A 17,232-nucleotide genomic window follows, 5' to 3' on the forward strand; every position below is an offset into this window, starting at 1 on the left:
CATGGTGGCTGTCATTTCCATCATGTGGTTGGTTTGCTTCTCAAAACCTTTAGATCTGTCCATAAATGAACTGCGATTATTACGATAAACTCTCTCTCTGAAACCTGCTGCAAAAGGGATTTTTTCCCAGTCCAAATATCAGGGTTTTAATTGGTTCATTTATGATCAGATATCTTTATTGGCTGCTGAAATGCCGGTCACGTTTGAATATTCATTCAAATTGTAGGCTATCTAAGCTACTAGGCAAAAAATTGTGATTTTCAAAGTAGATCAAGTAGATTACTTAGCTTAATTTGTACTCAAGTAGAAATACAATTACAGACTAAAAAATATACTCATAGAAGTACAAGTACCCGAAAAAAACGACTTAATGACAGTAACATGAGTAGTTGAAATGTGTTACCTCCACCCCAGGATTGGAGAGAGGGAGAGGGTGGAGAGAGTTGGTTGGGGGGATTGGGGAGAGGGACAGGGAGGGCAGAGGTCACCCAGGCAAACTCTAAGAGTGCTGCGTTGCTCTGTGTCGGCCAGGGCTGTCAGAAGACTCTGCCTGAGCTCTGGATGGGTTCAGGACTAGTGCCTCTCTGGAGGGTTGTGTGTGTGTGTGTGTGCGCATTATTGTTTGTGTGCATTATTGTTTGAGAGAGTGAGCAAAAGGTAGAGAGAGAGAGGAAGAGAGAGAGAGAGAGCACTCAAATGTTTTTGACAGATCTTGTTATTGCTGCTCGAGCTCTACCAGGTCTCCAGAGTCGTGGGCAAGCAGAACAAGAAAAAACACCAAGATGACAACGATGATGACGACATCAGGAAGTGTCCTTAGAGCAGTGACTCCGGGCCAGGTCCCCTCAGATGTGTACCGGAGCAGCAAATCCTCTCAGCAATCACCACACAGACATCCCATAATAAGCATACCCTGTCGTAAAATAGTACAAACACACAGTAAAGAATAAAAACAAGAAACAGGGTCTCTTGTGACGAGTTGTAATTTGTGAAAAGCCTTTTAAAGAAAGGAAATGAGCCCTGTAAACCCCCAAGTCAGCCAATGCACAAACAAGGTGTTCTGTGCTGAAACAGGTGGAATGTGGCTGTGTATGGGAATAAGCCTGGTTTGTGTGGGCTTGCCATCAAATTCAAACCATTCCATTATGAGTATTTAAAATCCAATTTTATCAATCCACTTTCACAATCAATCACCACAGCAAGCAATATTATCCTAGCATATTAGTAGCCTATGTACAGTAGGTCTATAAGGGAGTCAGGTGGCTGAGTGGTTAGGGAATCGGGCTAGTGAACAGAAGGTTGCCGGATCGCCGGGTCTGGGCTTCACTGGGCTCTAACAATGGTAGAGGACCTCCTGGATCTACAGAACCTCCTAACCTTGGATTACTAATGGTAAAATCGCCAGCTTGTTTTGTGCTTTCCGCTGAAGGGACTCTGAAGTGGACTTGCAACTGCCACACAGTATTTTAGTTATTTTTCCTTTTAGTTAATGTACTGGTGCGGGGGTCAGATGGCTGAGCGGTTAGGGAGTCGGGATATTAATCAGAAGGTTGTTGGTTTGATTCCCGGCCGTGCCAAACGACGTTGTGTCCTTGGGCAAGGCACTTCACCCTACTTGCCTCGGGGGAATGTCCCCTGTACTTACTGTAAGTCGCTCTGGATAAGAGCGTCTACTAAATGACTAAATGTAAATGTAAGGTCATTTACAATAAATGTCATATATATATATATCCTGATATGAAATGAAAAGTAAAACATTGAGTAGCTTCCAGACGAGCTGCTGTAATGGAACCCCATATTACCCCCAGCTAATCCTTTGATGTCAAGGACGTCTAAGTTACTGAATTAGCTGTAGTCGGCACAAATTCTGCAAGCCAGAATGCTACAATTTTAAGGGATGTGTAACTTAACTACAGAACAGATGTGTATAATTGTTCTGCCGGTCGTGGAGTTTTCACAGTGTTGATGTGCCAAAGTATTTCGGCTGTGATATAGCAGAGCAATTAGCAGTCATGTTTGGGGGGTTTGAATGGAAGTGCTGACAATCCATGTGTCCATATTGTGTCTGTGGGACTAGAACACGTTTCTCTTTCATGTAAACCACGTGTCTTTCTCAGGGTAGACAACTGACACCAACAACGCACCAACAACTGACCAATAATAACGGAAATCACAAGCTTTCATTAGCCATAAACCTACTAATTTCAGTGTAATTTTGGCAAACCACTACTAGCTACTCGCTTGGATGTATTGTTCATAGTAATAGTCGAGACAATTATTACAAGTTTCTCCTTTTGACACACAATAACGCTCACCAGTGGCCAGTTCACACACACTGTCACCAACAAGCAACAACCCTTGTCCCATAGCAACGTTTGCGTGAGTTTTTGTACGTTTACAGTAGCCTATTAGCCTATTGTCCGGTGAGGCTGTGATTGGAATACGGGACTGGAGCTGTCTCTGACGGGACAAATTAAAATCACCCATAATTCGGGATGTCCCAGACAATTCGGGACGGTTGGCAACCCTAGCCTCAGTTAGCTAGGTGCCGGCTTGCTCAGCACTGGCTCGCCAAGTTCAGACAGGAGCAGGGTCACAGGAAGGTCTTGTTAGTCATCTGGAGCCCTGACTGGAGCTTTGTCACCTTGGAAGACATCTCTCCTGGCAGCCAGACAGATGGCAGAAAGGAGAGCTGTGGGCTTCCCTCTTCAACACTGCAGCCTGGCAGGAGACTCTGTGGTCACCTAATTAGAATGTGACCCCGGTCCACTCACCTAACACAGGGCTAGTCTAGCACTCACCTAACACAGGGCTAGTCTAGCACTCACCTAACACAGGGCTAGTCTAGCACTCACCTAACACAGGGCTAGTCTAGCACTCACCTAACACAGGGCTAGTCTAGCACTCACCTAACACAGGGCTAGTCTAGCACTCACCTAACACAGGGCTAGTCTAGCACTCACCTAACACAGGGCTAGTCTAGCACTCACCCATGGGGGTCATGGGTCTATCAGTGATAAAGGGATGAATCAGGACATCCTAATCCTTCTCCAACAGAATGCAGTCTCCAAGACAGTACATCAATAAGAACGCTTAATGAGAGGACACTTCATATTTAGGAAAGTCTCCAGGTTAGATTACAACTGTGATCTGACAAACACACTATTATCCATACAGGTAGCTCAGGTGTTGGCGCTACTGGAGATGTTTTTTCTTTTTTCCCATGCAATACCCAATCTGATGTTGCAGCCATCCATTTTATTGAGCCACGTAGTCCAACATCACAATGTATTGACTTTGTGTGTCGAGGATTAGTTCTCGGTGTGTTTGGGGGATTTCATTAGTATTCAGAAGCGGGATCGCTCTGGCCTCCTCGTCCTCCTCAACGTTTCATCATGTTTTGCTGAATCAATGAAAGAGAACAAAAACAATGTTGTATTTGGAGGAGCGATTACCGTTGAAATTAATCCTGCAGGAAACAGAGTCATGGTCTGTGTGTTTAAGTGGCATGGGAAGAGCTCAAGCATATGTGGGTCCCAATGCCACTAGATAATGTAAACAAGCTGAGTCTGGAAAAAATGATCTTATTTTCTTTTTGTTGGAATTTGCTGGGCCTAGAATTGTACAATGCCTACAACCCTAACGACGCAAAATGGAGACAAGAAGGGAGATGTTAATAGTGAGATGTTGTTGTGATCTTTTACCCGGCTGATTGGTGTGTGTTTGTGTTCAGAGGCTTACTTAAAGTTGCATATTTCCCCACTACTGTGCAGATCCTCTCTAGGACTTGGGTAATTGAATTGGTTCAGCTTCAGAATATTCACACTCAACCTGTCTGATCCAGTTCCAACTGGATCTTCTTGTCTGATCCCACTCATACTAGATCACCCTGTCTGATCCCACTCATACTAGATCACTCTGTCTGATCCAGCTTCTACTAGATCACCCTGTCTGATCCAGCTTCTACTAGATCACCCTGTCTGATCCAGCTTCTACTAGATCACCTTGTCTGATCCCACTCATACTAGATCACCCTGTCTGATCCAGCATCTTGGCATGACTGAGGCTCTGTGTTTCAGTGTCAGGATCACTGACACAATCACATGACCATTACCACCACCACCACCAAGCTGCGTGTTACGTAAAATAAATCACATGACGGGTTCTAACGTAGCTCTTCCAGCCCGTGTGGAGTGCAGAGAAGGAGGGGCTCTGGATTGTTTACCTATACTGGATAAACACAGAGAGAGAGAGAGAGAAAGAGAGAGAGAGAGCCAGATGGAATGGAACGAATTTGACTGACAAGGCAAATGATTTTCCGTAATTGCTTTAGACTGTCTTTCTTTGAACTGGCGTCGGCCAAGGCCTTGCTTCCAGGCTAGTGGTTATCTCCTATGATCTAGAGTGCTGCTTCGGCTCACAGACAAATATCAAACCCATCTCCAGTCTGGATTAGCTGCACTTTAATACGATTCTCCCCGCTGAACCCAGGGGATTCTTCTTCCTTGAAGCGTAGGACGACAACCCTCCGGCATGGTGCTCCTACACGCACGCACACACAGACACACACACACACACAGACACACACTAAAACACACTCTCAAACACACCAGCCTGTCCCACCTGTGGGATAAACAAGTGGGAGGGAGGCTGAGAGGGATAGAGGGGAATGGAGGAGCGGGAAATGAGACGAGAGAGAGGAGGTATGGACAGAGAGAGCAACTAGCCAGGGAGGTCAGCCAGGGAGAGAGACCAGCTGGCCAGAGAGCAAAAGTATCTCTCCTGTGAAGGTGTGAGGTTAGCGGTCAGTCAGGAGACGGGTCAAATGTGTTTACATCATCACATGGAGGAATGTCACGGAGCAGCCGAACATTGTCGACATTCACCTTGGTTTACACCTGTCATAGCCTTGTCATTATCCAATCCCCTGCAAGCTGCCATGCACAGGAGGAAACGAGGGGACAGGTGACAAGGATTGGTTAGGCCAAGCCAGTTTTGACAGCCTCTGTCTAGTTAAACAGCTTCCCTCATTCACTGAGTAGATCCCCAGAGCCCATTGTAACAACAGTCGAGTCGTCTTTACTTTTCTAAGTCGTTTATTTGCTTTAAAGCAGATCTGTCAGACAATGGGATTAAGTGTGTGTGTGTGTGTGTGTGTGTGTGTGTGTGTGAAAGTAAATTAGGGTCATAAAGGTTTTGACCTCAGTTTGAGCAGACTATGAGTCATTTTAATCACGCATGGACTAATCAGCAGTCGGTTTTTACGTCACTCTTTTGGTGTCACTTCACCTTGTTTGGAACCTCGATGGAGAGGCTCCAAGAAAAGTACCAGTACCAGGTTCTAGGTACCAGATTTACGCAATGGATAACCCCAAAAGTAGAGTCGAGTTGGTACCATGCAGTGGGAAAGTGTGAAGTGAAACTGTGGCCACGTGTGATTCCGTTTGCCTCAATCTCTGCTCGGCGATAATCTGGCGATAACTCTCCTCACTTCTAAACAGCTGCCATCAGGGGACTAATCATTGGTGTGTCTGTGTGTCTGTGTGTGTGTTCTCCTCAGGGCTCCCCCTTGCCTCAGGCTCAGCCGCGCGTGACTGCCTGCGTGCCGGGGACAGCTGCTCCAGCGATGACTCGTGCAGCCCTCGCCTGCGCACGCTGCGGCAGTGTGTGGCGGGGGACGGCAGCGTGAAGCTGGGCCCGGGGGCCCGCAGCCAGTGTGAGGGCGCCGTGGCAGCCCTGCTCTCCAGCCCGCTGCACGGCTGCCAGTGCAAGCGAGGCATGAAGAGGGAGAAGAACTGCCTGAGCATCTACTGGAGCCTGCACCAGTCCGCCCTGCATGGTGAGGCACACACACACAGGTCACACGCACACAGGTGACACACACACACACACACACAACCAGGTCACACGCGCACACACTGGTCACGCGCACACACACACAGGTGATGTTCCTAGTGACTGATTTGTGCCGGTTGGGTGTTGTCAGGGCTGAGTCTGGTGGAGAACTTCCCCTATGAACCGGAGGAGCGGGGCTTCGACTATGTACGCCTGGCCTCCATTGCTGCAGGTGAGTAGCCTCAACGGATGAAAGGAGGGTGGGATGGATGGATGGATGGATTGACGGAGGCAGTGAAGCAGGGAGGCATGGATGGAGGGAGGGATGGAGGTAGGCATGGATCGATGGAGGGAGGGAGGGTGGGCAGGGAGGGATGGAAAGGGGGGAGGAAGTGAAGCAGGGAGGCATGGATGGAGGGAGGAGGGAGGGAGGGGGGGAGAGATGGATGGATGGAGGCAGAGAGAGATGGCAGCTTTATCTCAGACCAGAGTTGAATCACCTATTTACTTTAATGCAGCTGTGAGCTCAGCTCCATGTTTCAGGGAAAATGACTGCTTTCTAAAACAGAATCCCATCTCTGGGGGTAGTGATGGGGTGGGGGGTTGGGGGATGATGGGGTTGGCTGTTCAGGGGGGCCTTCTGTTTTAGTCAGAAGCTGTTCCATTCAGAGGAATGTGAAGAGACTGAGAATGTGAGGGGTTTAAGTGTCTCATTATCATCAGGACGTGAGGTATTCATCCATGCTATTTAATGATAGTCTTCCTTCACCAACCCCGCCAGAGCAAAGCCTTAATAATACATATTCAAGCCTTTTCATCCTGGCTCTTCATACAGAGAGCACAGTAATGCACAGACGTGCGGCTGCTTTTGAGAACTTTAGCAAACCTGTATGCTGTTCATGACGGTGAAGGTCATTCCTTGGCTTGTCAGCTTGTCTGTCAATGCAGCCATCCCAAGATTGATGCTTATTTTCTCTCTCTGTTTTCTGGAAGCTTAAAAAAATAAAAATAAACCTTCTCCTGGTCCTTCTCTGCTTGTTCTGCTTTCCTCCACCTGGTATCCATCCCCTCCACCTGGTACTTCCACTCCAAGTAGCTCTCCTACTACTACTTATACACATACGTGACACATGTCACACACACACGCACTCGCGCATGTCACAGTTCCCAAACATGGACCCAGTAGCACACTTGGGACAGCCACCCTGGCTGAGTGTGGCAGTGGCGACTCCCAAAGAGCATCCATACTTAACGTGGCAGCTCAGCGTGAGTTCTCCAGGATTCCATCATGCAGGACTGACTAACGAGGCCCTTCGCCTGCCAGAGGGCCTGAGCATCAGCATCGCAATATTGATTGGGAGATAATGTTGTTTTCCATAGACGGCACTGCTGAGTCTCATTACACGTGAGGAGGAGGAGGGAGGAGGCAGGAGGAGGCAGGAGGAGGGAGGAGGGAGGAGGAGGGAGGAGGCAGGGTGAGGAGAAAGCAGGAAGGTGGAGGAGGAGGAAAGGGGAGGAGGAGGGGTGAGGAGAGGAGAGGCGAATGGAAGGAGGGAGGAGGAGAGGTGTAATTAGAAGTGGTGCTCCATCGAAGTTGTGCATTAACCCTCAACAGTGAAATATCCATGAGCCCAGCGTCATTTAGCATTCACCCGGCAGTCATGTTCTATTCATGGTTGGGCTTCAGAACATCACACTATCTTTAATTCAGTTGATAAACTACAGTAGGAAAGTCCCGTCATTAACAAAAACAGCAATGTCCTTGCATGGGACATTCTCAGGAGCAAAAGAGGAAATGTTCTTGGAATTGTACTTTCTGCCAACTGCAACTATCACCTGCCTGCAACTATCCCCATCACCTCAGCTAACACCATCACCCCAGCTAACACCCTTTCCCCCCGCCCCAGCTAACAACATCACAGCTGTAACAGCTTCCTGTTCTGTTCCAGAGTCGGAGGTCACGACGGTGAACCGTTGCCTGGACGCGGCGAAGGCGTGCAACGTGGACGAGGCGTGTCAGAAGCAGCGCACGGAGTACGTGTCCTCGTGCATCCAGCCGTCGGCGCGCTCCCCCTGCAACCGGGCCAAGTGCAGCAAGGCGCTCAGGAAGTTCTTTGACCGCGTGCCGCCCGACTACACCCACGAGCTGCTCTTCTGCCCGTGCTCGGACACGGCGTGCTCGGAACGCCGCCGCCAGACCATCGTCCCCGCCTGCTCCTACGAGGAGCGCGACAGCAAGCCCAACTGCCTGGCCCAGCTGAGAACCTGCAGGGCCGACTACATCTGCAGGTAACCACGGTGACTGGAGTCGTTGGTCCACCTCTTACTGAACCTGTTGGTAACTCTGGTTACCGGGGAGCAGGTTTAGCTGTGAGCAGCGTGAGAACATGGATCTGGACCAGACCAAGCTGTGTGTGTAACAGGACCAGACCAGACTGTGTGTGTAACAGAGCCAGACCAGACTTTGTGTGTAACAGGACCAGACCAGACTTTGTGTGTAACAGGACCAGACCAGACTATGTGTGTACCAGGACCAGACCAGACTGTGTGTGTACCAGGACCAGACCAGACTATGTGTGTACCAGGACCAGACCAGACTGGGTGTGTACCAGGACCAGACCAGACTATGTGTGTACCAGGACCAGACCAGGCTCTGTGTGTACCAGGACCAGACCAGACTGTGTGTACCAGGAACAGACCTGGCTCTGTGTAATGGGATCATGGGCCTGATGACAACATAGCATTTCCTCCTCATTACCTGTCAGCATCATTCAGCTACTCGTCCAGACGCGACCCGGGTCTCTCTGCAAGCTACTCTCCTATTGGAAATGAAGCCACCGGGTGAAGGAGGGCCCCTTAAATCAGTGTGTGTATGATGAGGACATTTATTTATGACCGGAGCCTGGTCCCAGTGACACACACTCTGAGAGCAGATGGAGGTATTGCAATTCAACCAGCGCTCAATCGCCGTCACGGATGTGCAGCGATGGAGTTCACGAGCCCCTTCCACTCTGCCTCCCCTCTCCTCGCTGACAGGAAATGGTCGCCAGCGTTTAATCTACTTCCTCTTCGAATGTCGGGAAGACAGAAGTTCTCATCAGTCACAGCTATCGATCAGGTCTGCCCCCCCCCCCTCCTCCCCCCCACCAAGTCTGGAGGTGTCCAGCCCTCCTCCCCCCCAACACCAGGCCCCCTCAGGGCCTCCTTCCCGGCCAGTCAGATGGTATAACTGCAGTGATGAGGACTTGCCTCCCAGAGTCAGTGACCCACTGTCACTCTGCACAGCGGCAGACAGATGAGACAGGCGGTGTGTGTGTGTGTGTTGGTTTGGGGGGGTGGGAGGGAGGGAAGGAGGGTTTGAGCAGGACATACAGTATATATGTATACGTTGAGCACAGTATATACTCCATGTATATGTAGGGAGTGGGGAAATCTATATATTTGTCTTACCTCCTACATCTCTCACAGCCAAGCCCAACAGCTCTCTTTCTCGCTCTCTCTCACACACGCTTTATCTTACCCTCTCTCTTTCTCTCTCTTCACTTCATCTCCAATGTCAGTCTTCCAGAACAAAGACTGGGCTAGCCTGGGAGGGTAGGTAGGTAGGTAAGGATGGCAGGGGAGGAGGTAGGCGGGAGGAGGGGAGAGGTTGGGAGGGAGGAGGAGAAGGGAAGAGCCCTAGCGTGGCTGGTCTTGGGTGTGTGTGTGTACCCGAGGTAGTGATGGATGGTTTGTTGTCGCCCTCCAGGTCCCGCTGGGCTCAGTTCCAGTACGACTGCCAGCCCTCGGAGGACAGCGCCAGCGGTTGTAACCACGACAACCATGCCGCCTGTCTCCTGGCGTACACCGGCCTCATAGGTGAGAACCATGGCTCCGCCCCCCCCGCAACTCCTCAGGGATGAGAGAGAGAGAGAGAGAGAGAGAGAGAGAAAGAGCGAGAGAGAGAGTGAGTGAGTGAGAGAGGAGGGGAAACAATGAAGAAAAGAACAACAAGAGGGGGAGGAAAAGGAGGAAAGGGATGAGACGAGCACATTTAGAAGAAGCGAAAGACGCAATGAAAGATTGGAATGACAGGTCTGATCGATGAGGCGTTGATTAATGGTGGTGTGTTTCTAAGCCTGAGGCAGACATTTTAAGTGGAGCAATTACACGTATTGACTGCTGTTAGGCAAGATGACAGGCTTGGTTTTTGCTGAAAGGAGACTGTCTACCTAAACAAGTGTGTTGGATATAGAGAAGTAGGGGTCTGAAAGGAGATGAAAGTGGCAAAGCTCAGGGGATATTCATAAATACTGCCACTGTACCAGAACAGTCCTTGGAGGGGTGAGAGACAGAGCTAGAGAGGGGGGAACGAGAGAGTCCGACCTAGAGAGAGAGAGCTAGAGAGGGGGATGGGGGAGAGAGAGAGAGAGCGAGAGTGTTTGTTAGAGATTGTTAGAGAGACCCTTGGGTGATTGGCTGTGACAGCCATAACTGTTAAATGTCTGTGTTCATACTCGGGAACTCTGGAAACATCGACATAGATGACGACAGGGATGACCTGTTTTGGACATCACTGTTGCAGCCAAATCACTGGACCTCAGAGCACTACAATTTAGTTTTCCTTTTAAAAGGCCATCTTCAAGGGGTCTGTACCCCCAGAGACCGCAGACATTTCCCTGTATATGCCCTATTTGTACATTATTTTCAATAAAATTGTCTGCTAATAATTGAATTGGGTGTAGCAAAAACACACCTACAGTTGAATATATGGCTAGATCAGAAAACGTTGCGAACGTAGCAATTTTGGCTTGAGTTCGTAAGGATTCAGCCCAAAAGATCCCATCCCCTCGCTTCAAAGCTACTCGCCCAAAACACACAAACTACGTAGAAAAATAAAAGGAATTGGTTAAATAGAGACGAAAATGTGCATAGGCTACCTGTTAGGGTTGTGAATTTGTCATTCAATTTTTTGGACTGACTGTCTTTTCTCTCTCCCCCACTCTGCTCCTCCCTGTCTCTGCTTCCAGGCAGCACCATCACCCCTAACTACCTGGACAACTCGACTTCTAATGTTGGACCCTGGTGCTCCTGCACTGCCAGTGGCAACCACCGGGAGCAGTGTTCTGAGTTCCTGGCCTTCTTCCACGACAACATCTGCCTGAGTGAGTCACACGCAAGCTGCTGGGATGAGAGGGTGCTGCTGGGCCAAATGGGTGGAGCTGGACAAGGTCTATGTCCAGCCCCACCCCTAGCTCAGGTCCAGCCCCACCCCCAGCTCAGATCCAGCCCCACCCCCAGCTCAGGTCCAGCCCCACCCCCAGCTCAGATCCAGCCCCACCCCAGGTCAGGTCCAGCCCCACCCCCAGCTCAGATCCAGCCCCACCCCAGGTCAGGTCCAGCCCCACCCCCAGCTCAGGTCCAGCCCCACCCCCAGGTCAGGTCCAGCCCCACCCCCAGCTCAGGTCCAGCCCCACCCCCAGCTCAGATCCAGCCCCACCCCCAGCTCAGATCCACCCCCAGCTCAGATCCAGCCCCACCCCCAGCTCAGATCCAGCCCCACCCCCAGCTCAGATCCAGCCCCACCCCCAGCTCAGATCCAGCCCCACCCCCAGCTCAGGTCCAGTCCCACTCCAAATCACCCAGCATGGTAGCGCTGGTTCAGTAAACAAGTAAGCACGATAGCTTTTGTTTGACGACTATTTGCTGGCTAGCTAGCAAATAATAATGGCTCACTTTAATGTTATAGTCGGTCAAGATAGCAGCATAACTTTTTGATAACCTTACAGTAGCTTATATGTAGACATTGTCTTAGCTTTAATAATGTCTTCTTTTTGTACTTCACTTGATAACAAACTGGGCATATGTTTATATCTAAGTCTTATTTATAACCACAAGACAGGTGTTACGATGCAACAACTAGTTAGCCCTGTGGGCTCTATTAACAAGTTCCATACGCATGACTAATGCTGTAATGTGCAACCCGCAATGCATACTTTCCTAACGTAATTAACATAACGGTAGCAAGATAGCCGTGTTGATCTATCAGCTAGCTAGTTAACGACTACACTACCCAAGCTTGTTATTCAGTGCATGCATTGAAAAATCAGTTACTGGTCAAGTTTGCTTAATAAACATGCTGCTTCTGGAAAGTTTCAGCGCCCAATCAATTGCCTATAAAATGTGGAATTCTTCCAAACAAGGCAGTTTGATAGTGTTGAGTAACTTCAAGCAACCAGAGATCTTTAGTGCCAAGTTGGCAAATTGGCTTAATCTAGCCGTCTCAAAGTGGAGCTTCAACAAGGAGTTTCATTGGGTCCAGAGAGGTGAAGCTGGACCTGGTCTGCAGACAGGACTGGGTGGGTCATGTGACTGGGTGGGTCATGTGACTGGGTGGGTCATGTGACTGGGCGCATTTCTAAATGCCTCTAACTATATACAAGTCAGAACTCCCCTTGTCTTGCATACAGTCACATACAGAGCCATGCAGTCTCAGCTCTGCTGGCCGTTCTCTCTCCCTTGGTCTCTCTCTCTCCGTGTCTGTGGATAGAGAGAGCAGTGCTGATAGAGATGACACCTGTGAAGGTGACAGCCTCCTGCTCCAGTAAAGCTCCTGGCCCAGCAGGAGAGCCCACTGTCACTGTTACTGGGACAGAACCTGCTTCAGAGTAGACCATGACTTGCAGGCAGAGAAATGAGGTTGAATAAAACACTGAGTCCATTTAGCAGACACTTTTAACTAAAGTGGCGGCGGTGGTGGTGGGGATTCAAACCCGCAACCTCTTAATCTGCAGTCAAACACTCCACCACTGAGCTCCACCTACTCCCCTTTATGCCTGCTGCTGTTAAATGACTGGCCCATAGGAAGCCTTACCCAAACAGATCGTACAGTCCAGCGTGTCTGGGAGGCAGCTTGGTGCTGTGAGCTGCCGGGAAGCCCCCCACAGTTTCTGCTGTGCTGGTTCTGCCCGGGCGCTGTGGTGGAGCCTGGGTGCTGAGACAGGACTTCACAAGGCCCTCTGATGACTGTGTAATTGAGCTCAACTTGGTTTCCTGCTGCAGAGCTAATGAGCTGGACAGAGTGTACAGCACTGAGGAGGGGAGGAGAGGAGGGGGATGACAGCAATGGGCATAGGAGTACAGGAGGAGGAGAAAGGGAGGGAGGGAGAGGAGGAGACAGGGGAGGGGGAGTAGGAGAGGAGGAGGGAGAGAGCTGCAATCGTCCTTCAGGGTGGATGTTTTTAAGAAGTCGTCATCTACCTGCATCCAGAACGCCTGCGCTACCGCGGTCTCTCCTGTTAGCTCCTCCCTTGTCTCCCTGGTCTCTCCTGGTCTTCTTACTCTCCTGGGCTGGCAGGAGCTCCCTGTGCCGATCGTCCCACTCCTGCAGGAAAGACTGGAGTTCTACTGCAGTGATTCCTCCCCCCCCCCCCCCCGCCCGCCACAGCCACACACACAGAGGTGTGTGCGGCAGGATGAGTTAACTGTGCTTAAATAGCCATGTCCAAACATTGATAAAGAATCTGTCGCAAAAGCTTACCATCCATTGGCGGTTCATCTCCTTGGTGACAGTTGCATCCAGGCATGTTGCCATGCTCATTTCCCCCCCTCCTTTCCTCTCCCCTTCTCTCCTTTGTTCTCCTCTCCCCTCTTCTAACCCTCCAACCTCTCCCCCCTCCCTCTCTCCCTCCCTCTACACCTGCTTGCCTCAATCTAGACCTCTCCCTTCCTTCTCTCACCATGTGTTCCTCTATATACTGCTCCTCTGTCCTCTGATGAGGTGTGAGCAGCAGCTTCCTAGTGCCCGGCGCTTCTTCCTGTCTGGGCATGTGGGTCTGCATCTCAATGCTGACTGGTTTACCGCCAGCCCCAGGACGCACTGCCTCCTGGGATGTCGAGTTTTGTTCTTCTCCGCAATGATCTCTGCAGGCGTCTGTTTGCTGAGGCAAACGTTTCCCCTTTCTAAAGTGAGGAAGGAGTGAACCGGCAGGACAGTCCATAGTCCCTCAGTCTGAGGGACTGTTGCTCTGGAAATGTCCAGTCGCAGGGAGAGCATGTGATTGTACAGTGGGTCTAACTACACACATCCATCACATCAGATAGGTGAGGAATCACCCTTCTTCCACCTGCTTCTGAGCCGGGTCTAACTGGAGTGACTTTCATGCTAAAGTAGCCGTTGTGAGGCAGCCCATTAGCCTCATGAACGTTTGTGGAATATTAATGGCCCCTCATGACCATGTAGTAAGTCATCTTGGTTTTGATGAATGTCATCTTGAGGATCTCGGCTCCTCAGTGAGAAGCACGTGATCTGGTGAAGGCTCACAGTTAAACTGGACAAACCCTGGAGCAGCCTTCTGGGCAGAGCTGTCCCCCACCCACTGGTCTGCCGCGCGTGACGGCTCTTTTATGTTCCAGGGAACGCCATCCAGGCTTTTGGGAACGGGACCGAAGGGAAGCCAGGAGCCAGCCAACCAGGGACGCCCAGCGCGGCCCCCGACAACCGCATCCAGCACTTGGCAACCACCAACCCTGGCGTCACCATGGAAACCGAGCAGAGCATCCTGAGAGCACAGATACCCACTCAGGTGAGGAGAAGAGCTGTGTGCGTGTGAGCGTTTCTCTGCACAGCGAGGTGGACACATTAATTAACTCTCCCTCCGTCGATCTTTATTAGAGGCCAAGAGAGCTGAGATAAGTACATGATCAACAGTTAACTTCCTTCCTCCAGTGTCCTCCTCCAGGGTCTGCCCTCATCGCACCTACCTCAGGCTGGGGAGGGAGGGATAGAGCGGGGAGAGGAGGGAGGGAGACCAGAGACCAAGCCCCGCCACATGACTAGATGAGGGGGTTGCAATCATGAATGATAACATCTCCCACTGCAAAAAGAGAGGAGAGGGAGGGAAGAGGGACTGATGAGTGGAGAGAAAGTCCTTGAGCAGATTAGGAGGGAGGGAGGGAGGGCACCAGTTTGGGATGAAAAGAATGATGCTAGGCAACTCTATTTACTCTATTTACCAGTTAGGTCAGGGAGGAAATTTGGGAGATTGAGTTTTATGATTGAAGAGTTGATTCCACATATTTCTAAGGTGCTTCTTCTACCTGTGAAGTACTGCTTATCTGACTCTGATACCAAGCGCTGTTCTCCCTCCCCCCCCCCCCCATATTCTGTCTAAAACTGTTGATGGTGAATGCCTGCTTGTATAAACAGATCCCAGTGGAGAAAGCCTGTCCACAAGGAGAGCAGGGGAGGCAAGGGCATGGGACAGTGAGTCACCAGCCTGTCTGGGTTGGTGAGAGGTGTCTGCTTCTGGGTGGGGTGTTTGGTTTTGGTTGTGGTGGAGAGGCGTATGGATCTAGGTGGTGTGTGGTGAGATGCCTGGGCCTGGGTGGAGAGGCGTGGGGCGAGAGGCCAGCCTGACATCCCGCTGTTGTTGTGTCTCCTCAGCTGGATGAGAAGGACAGACTGTGGAGTGAAGGGGACTCTACCATGCCCTCCCTTGGGCTGTCGGACCACGCCCAGCCCCTCCAGCCCTGCCCCCTGGCCTGCTTCCTCGCCGCGCTGCTGCTCTGGGGCCTGTAGACTCCGCCCCCCAGCCCCGCCCCGCCCCCGGGGGACTGACGGGGAGGGGGGAAGTGTGTACAGAGAGGGCAGGGTTACGTGCCTGCCCCCCCCTCCTCCCTCCTTTCACTAAATCACTTTTCTCTTTGTGACTCACAGTGGACGTACCGTACACACCTGCCCACCTGGAAAACACCTGGAACACCATGCCCCATCTACACACACACACACACACCTCCCCATCCCCTAAGCGAGGCGTTGGAGGTGTACAGACAGAAGGGGAGGGGTCACTGCTATCCAATAGAGACGCAGTTGTACTCTTTTCTAATGAGGACTCGGTTCTAGAACATTCCTTGATGTACAGATATTCCATGTGAAAACACGGCTGAGAGGATCGGTGCGTGAAGACGGCCACAAAGACGGCTCCCTTCGCACACAGGCAGCATTTCTCTTCACTCGTGTTTTATTTGAATGTTACTTTCCTGGGTGTCGCAATGAAATGATAAGTCGTTTTCCTACCAGCACACAAAGTCTGAGGCACACGTCATCAAGCCAAAACAGAACAATTTTTTTTATTTTCAACCCGCTGTCGTGTTTCAGTTGTAGATATCTCTGAGGACAAACCCACGTGAGTGCTGATTTCCACGCTTCGAGGACGGATGAGTCGCCCCGAAGGGTGTCCTGGGGCGCCGCTACTGTAGGTAACGTGATTCTAATGACAGGCCAGGGGGTGATTATACAGTATATATTTTTTATGTATGTGGTCTTTACCACACCAAATATATATATCTATGGATTATGATGTCATCAATCATGCTCTCCAATCATGTTCAGCGCAAGGGAGGAAGTGTCTCCATGAAGACTGGATGAACTTGTATCATATGACAAGAAAGCTTGCCCCCCATTGGAGCATTTTTCTGACATGGGAGTATCTGAGTATTAAAAAGCACACATTTTTTTATGAGACAATGTGCTGGTTCACCCTGGTGATAGGAGACCGGTTTTACACAGTGAGAACCCACATTGACTCACCGCCATCACAGGGCTGCTGTTGGAACCAGAGGCTGATAGAATGGGGGTATAGCTCGGTGGTTAGAGAGTTTGACTGCAGATTTAGAGGTTGCAGTTTAAAATCCCCTCATGTAAGTAAAAAAAATGAGCTAAATGAAAACATTCTTCTACAGCTAGACCTGAGGGCCCTGTGAACGTGGTCTCCCATCACTGGGTGACACCAGCCCAGTTCTGTCATGTTCTGGTTTGTTCTGTGATTAAAAAGGGAAGTGAATCTGTCAGTCCTCTTCCTTGGTATCTGTGTGGGTGTAGAACTGAGGATGGCGTGTGTGACACAAGCCCGGCCAATGAACACGCCACATTTCAGCTGATGGGTGGAGAGACAGTCACGCAGAAGTCTCAAGGCCCTTGCACACTGAGTGCGACATTTCCATATGCGTTTTTTCGCCATCGTCAGCCTCAACCATTCGGTGGCTCTGAATTGCCAAAAAACCTATCCAAATGCTGGCTATGGATGCGAAAAACGCAGAAAATCGAACCCGATCCAAACTTTTTTTTGACGGACACGAATTTCGGACTCTGTGTGCAATGGCCTTGAGCATCATGTTCTGCTGTCTGTGGTAGGGAAGAGATATACTATTACATGTTATAGTTTACAATTTACCATGTCTTCACCACTAACACAGTATATAACCATGTCTTCACCACTAACACAGTATATAACCATGTCTTCTCCACTATCACAGTATATAACCATGTCTTCACCACTATCACAGTACATAACCATGTCTTCTCCACTATCACAGTATATAACCATGTCTTCACCACTATCACAGTATATAACCATG

The 17,232-nt window shown here is 50.2% G+C and overlaps 1 protein-coding gene across 1 annotated transcript in view; it reads left to right on the forward strand.

Moving 5' to 3' along the window:
- The window catches only part of gfra4a (GDNF family receptor alpha 4a), a 54,116-nt gene extending 37,458 nt beyond the window's left edge, over positions 1-16,658 (forward strand). The window contains exons 2-8 of the mRNA XM_047016972.1: positions 5,561-5,839; positions 5,987-6,067; positions 7,785-8,124; positions 9,584-9,693; positions 10,845-10,979; positions 14,230-14,399; positions 15,260-16,658. Coding sequence (XP_046872928.1) covers positions 5,561-5,839; positions 5,987-6,067; positions 7,785-8,124; positions 9,584-9,693; positions 10,845-10,979; positions 14,230-14,399; positions 15,260-15,394 — 1,250 coding nt within the window. The 3' untranslated portion in view covers positions 15,395-16,658. The remainder of the gene's footprint in view (positions 1-5,560; positions 5,840-5,986; positions 6,068-7,784; positions 8,125-9,583; positions 9,694-10,844; positions 10,980-14,229; positions 14,400-15,259) is intronic.
- Positions 16,659-17,232: the final 574 nt, after the last annotated feature.

This window comes from Hypomesus transpacificus, chromosome 3, assembly GCF_021917145.1.
Source record: "Hypomesus transpacificus isolate Combined female chromosome 3, fHypTra1, whole genome shotgun sequence".
NCBI lineage: Eukaryota > Metazoa > Chordata > Actinopteri > Osmeriformes > Osmeridae > Hypomesus > Hypomesus transpacificus.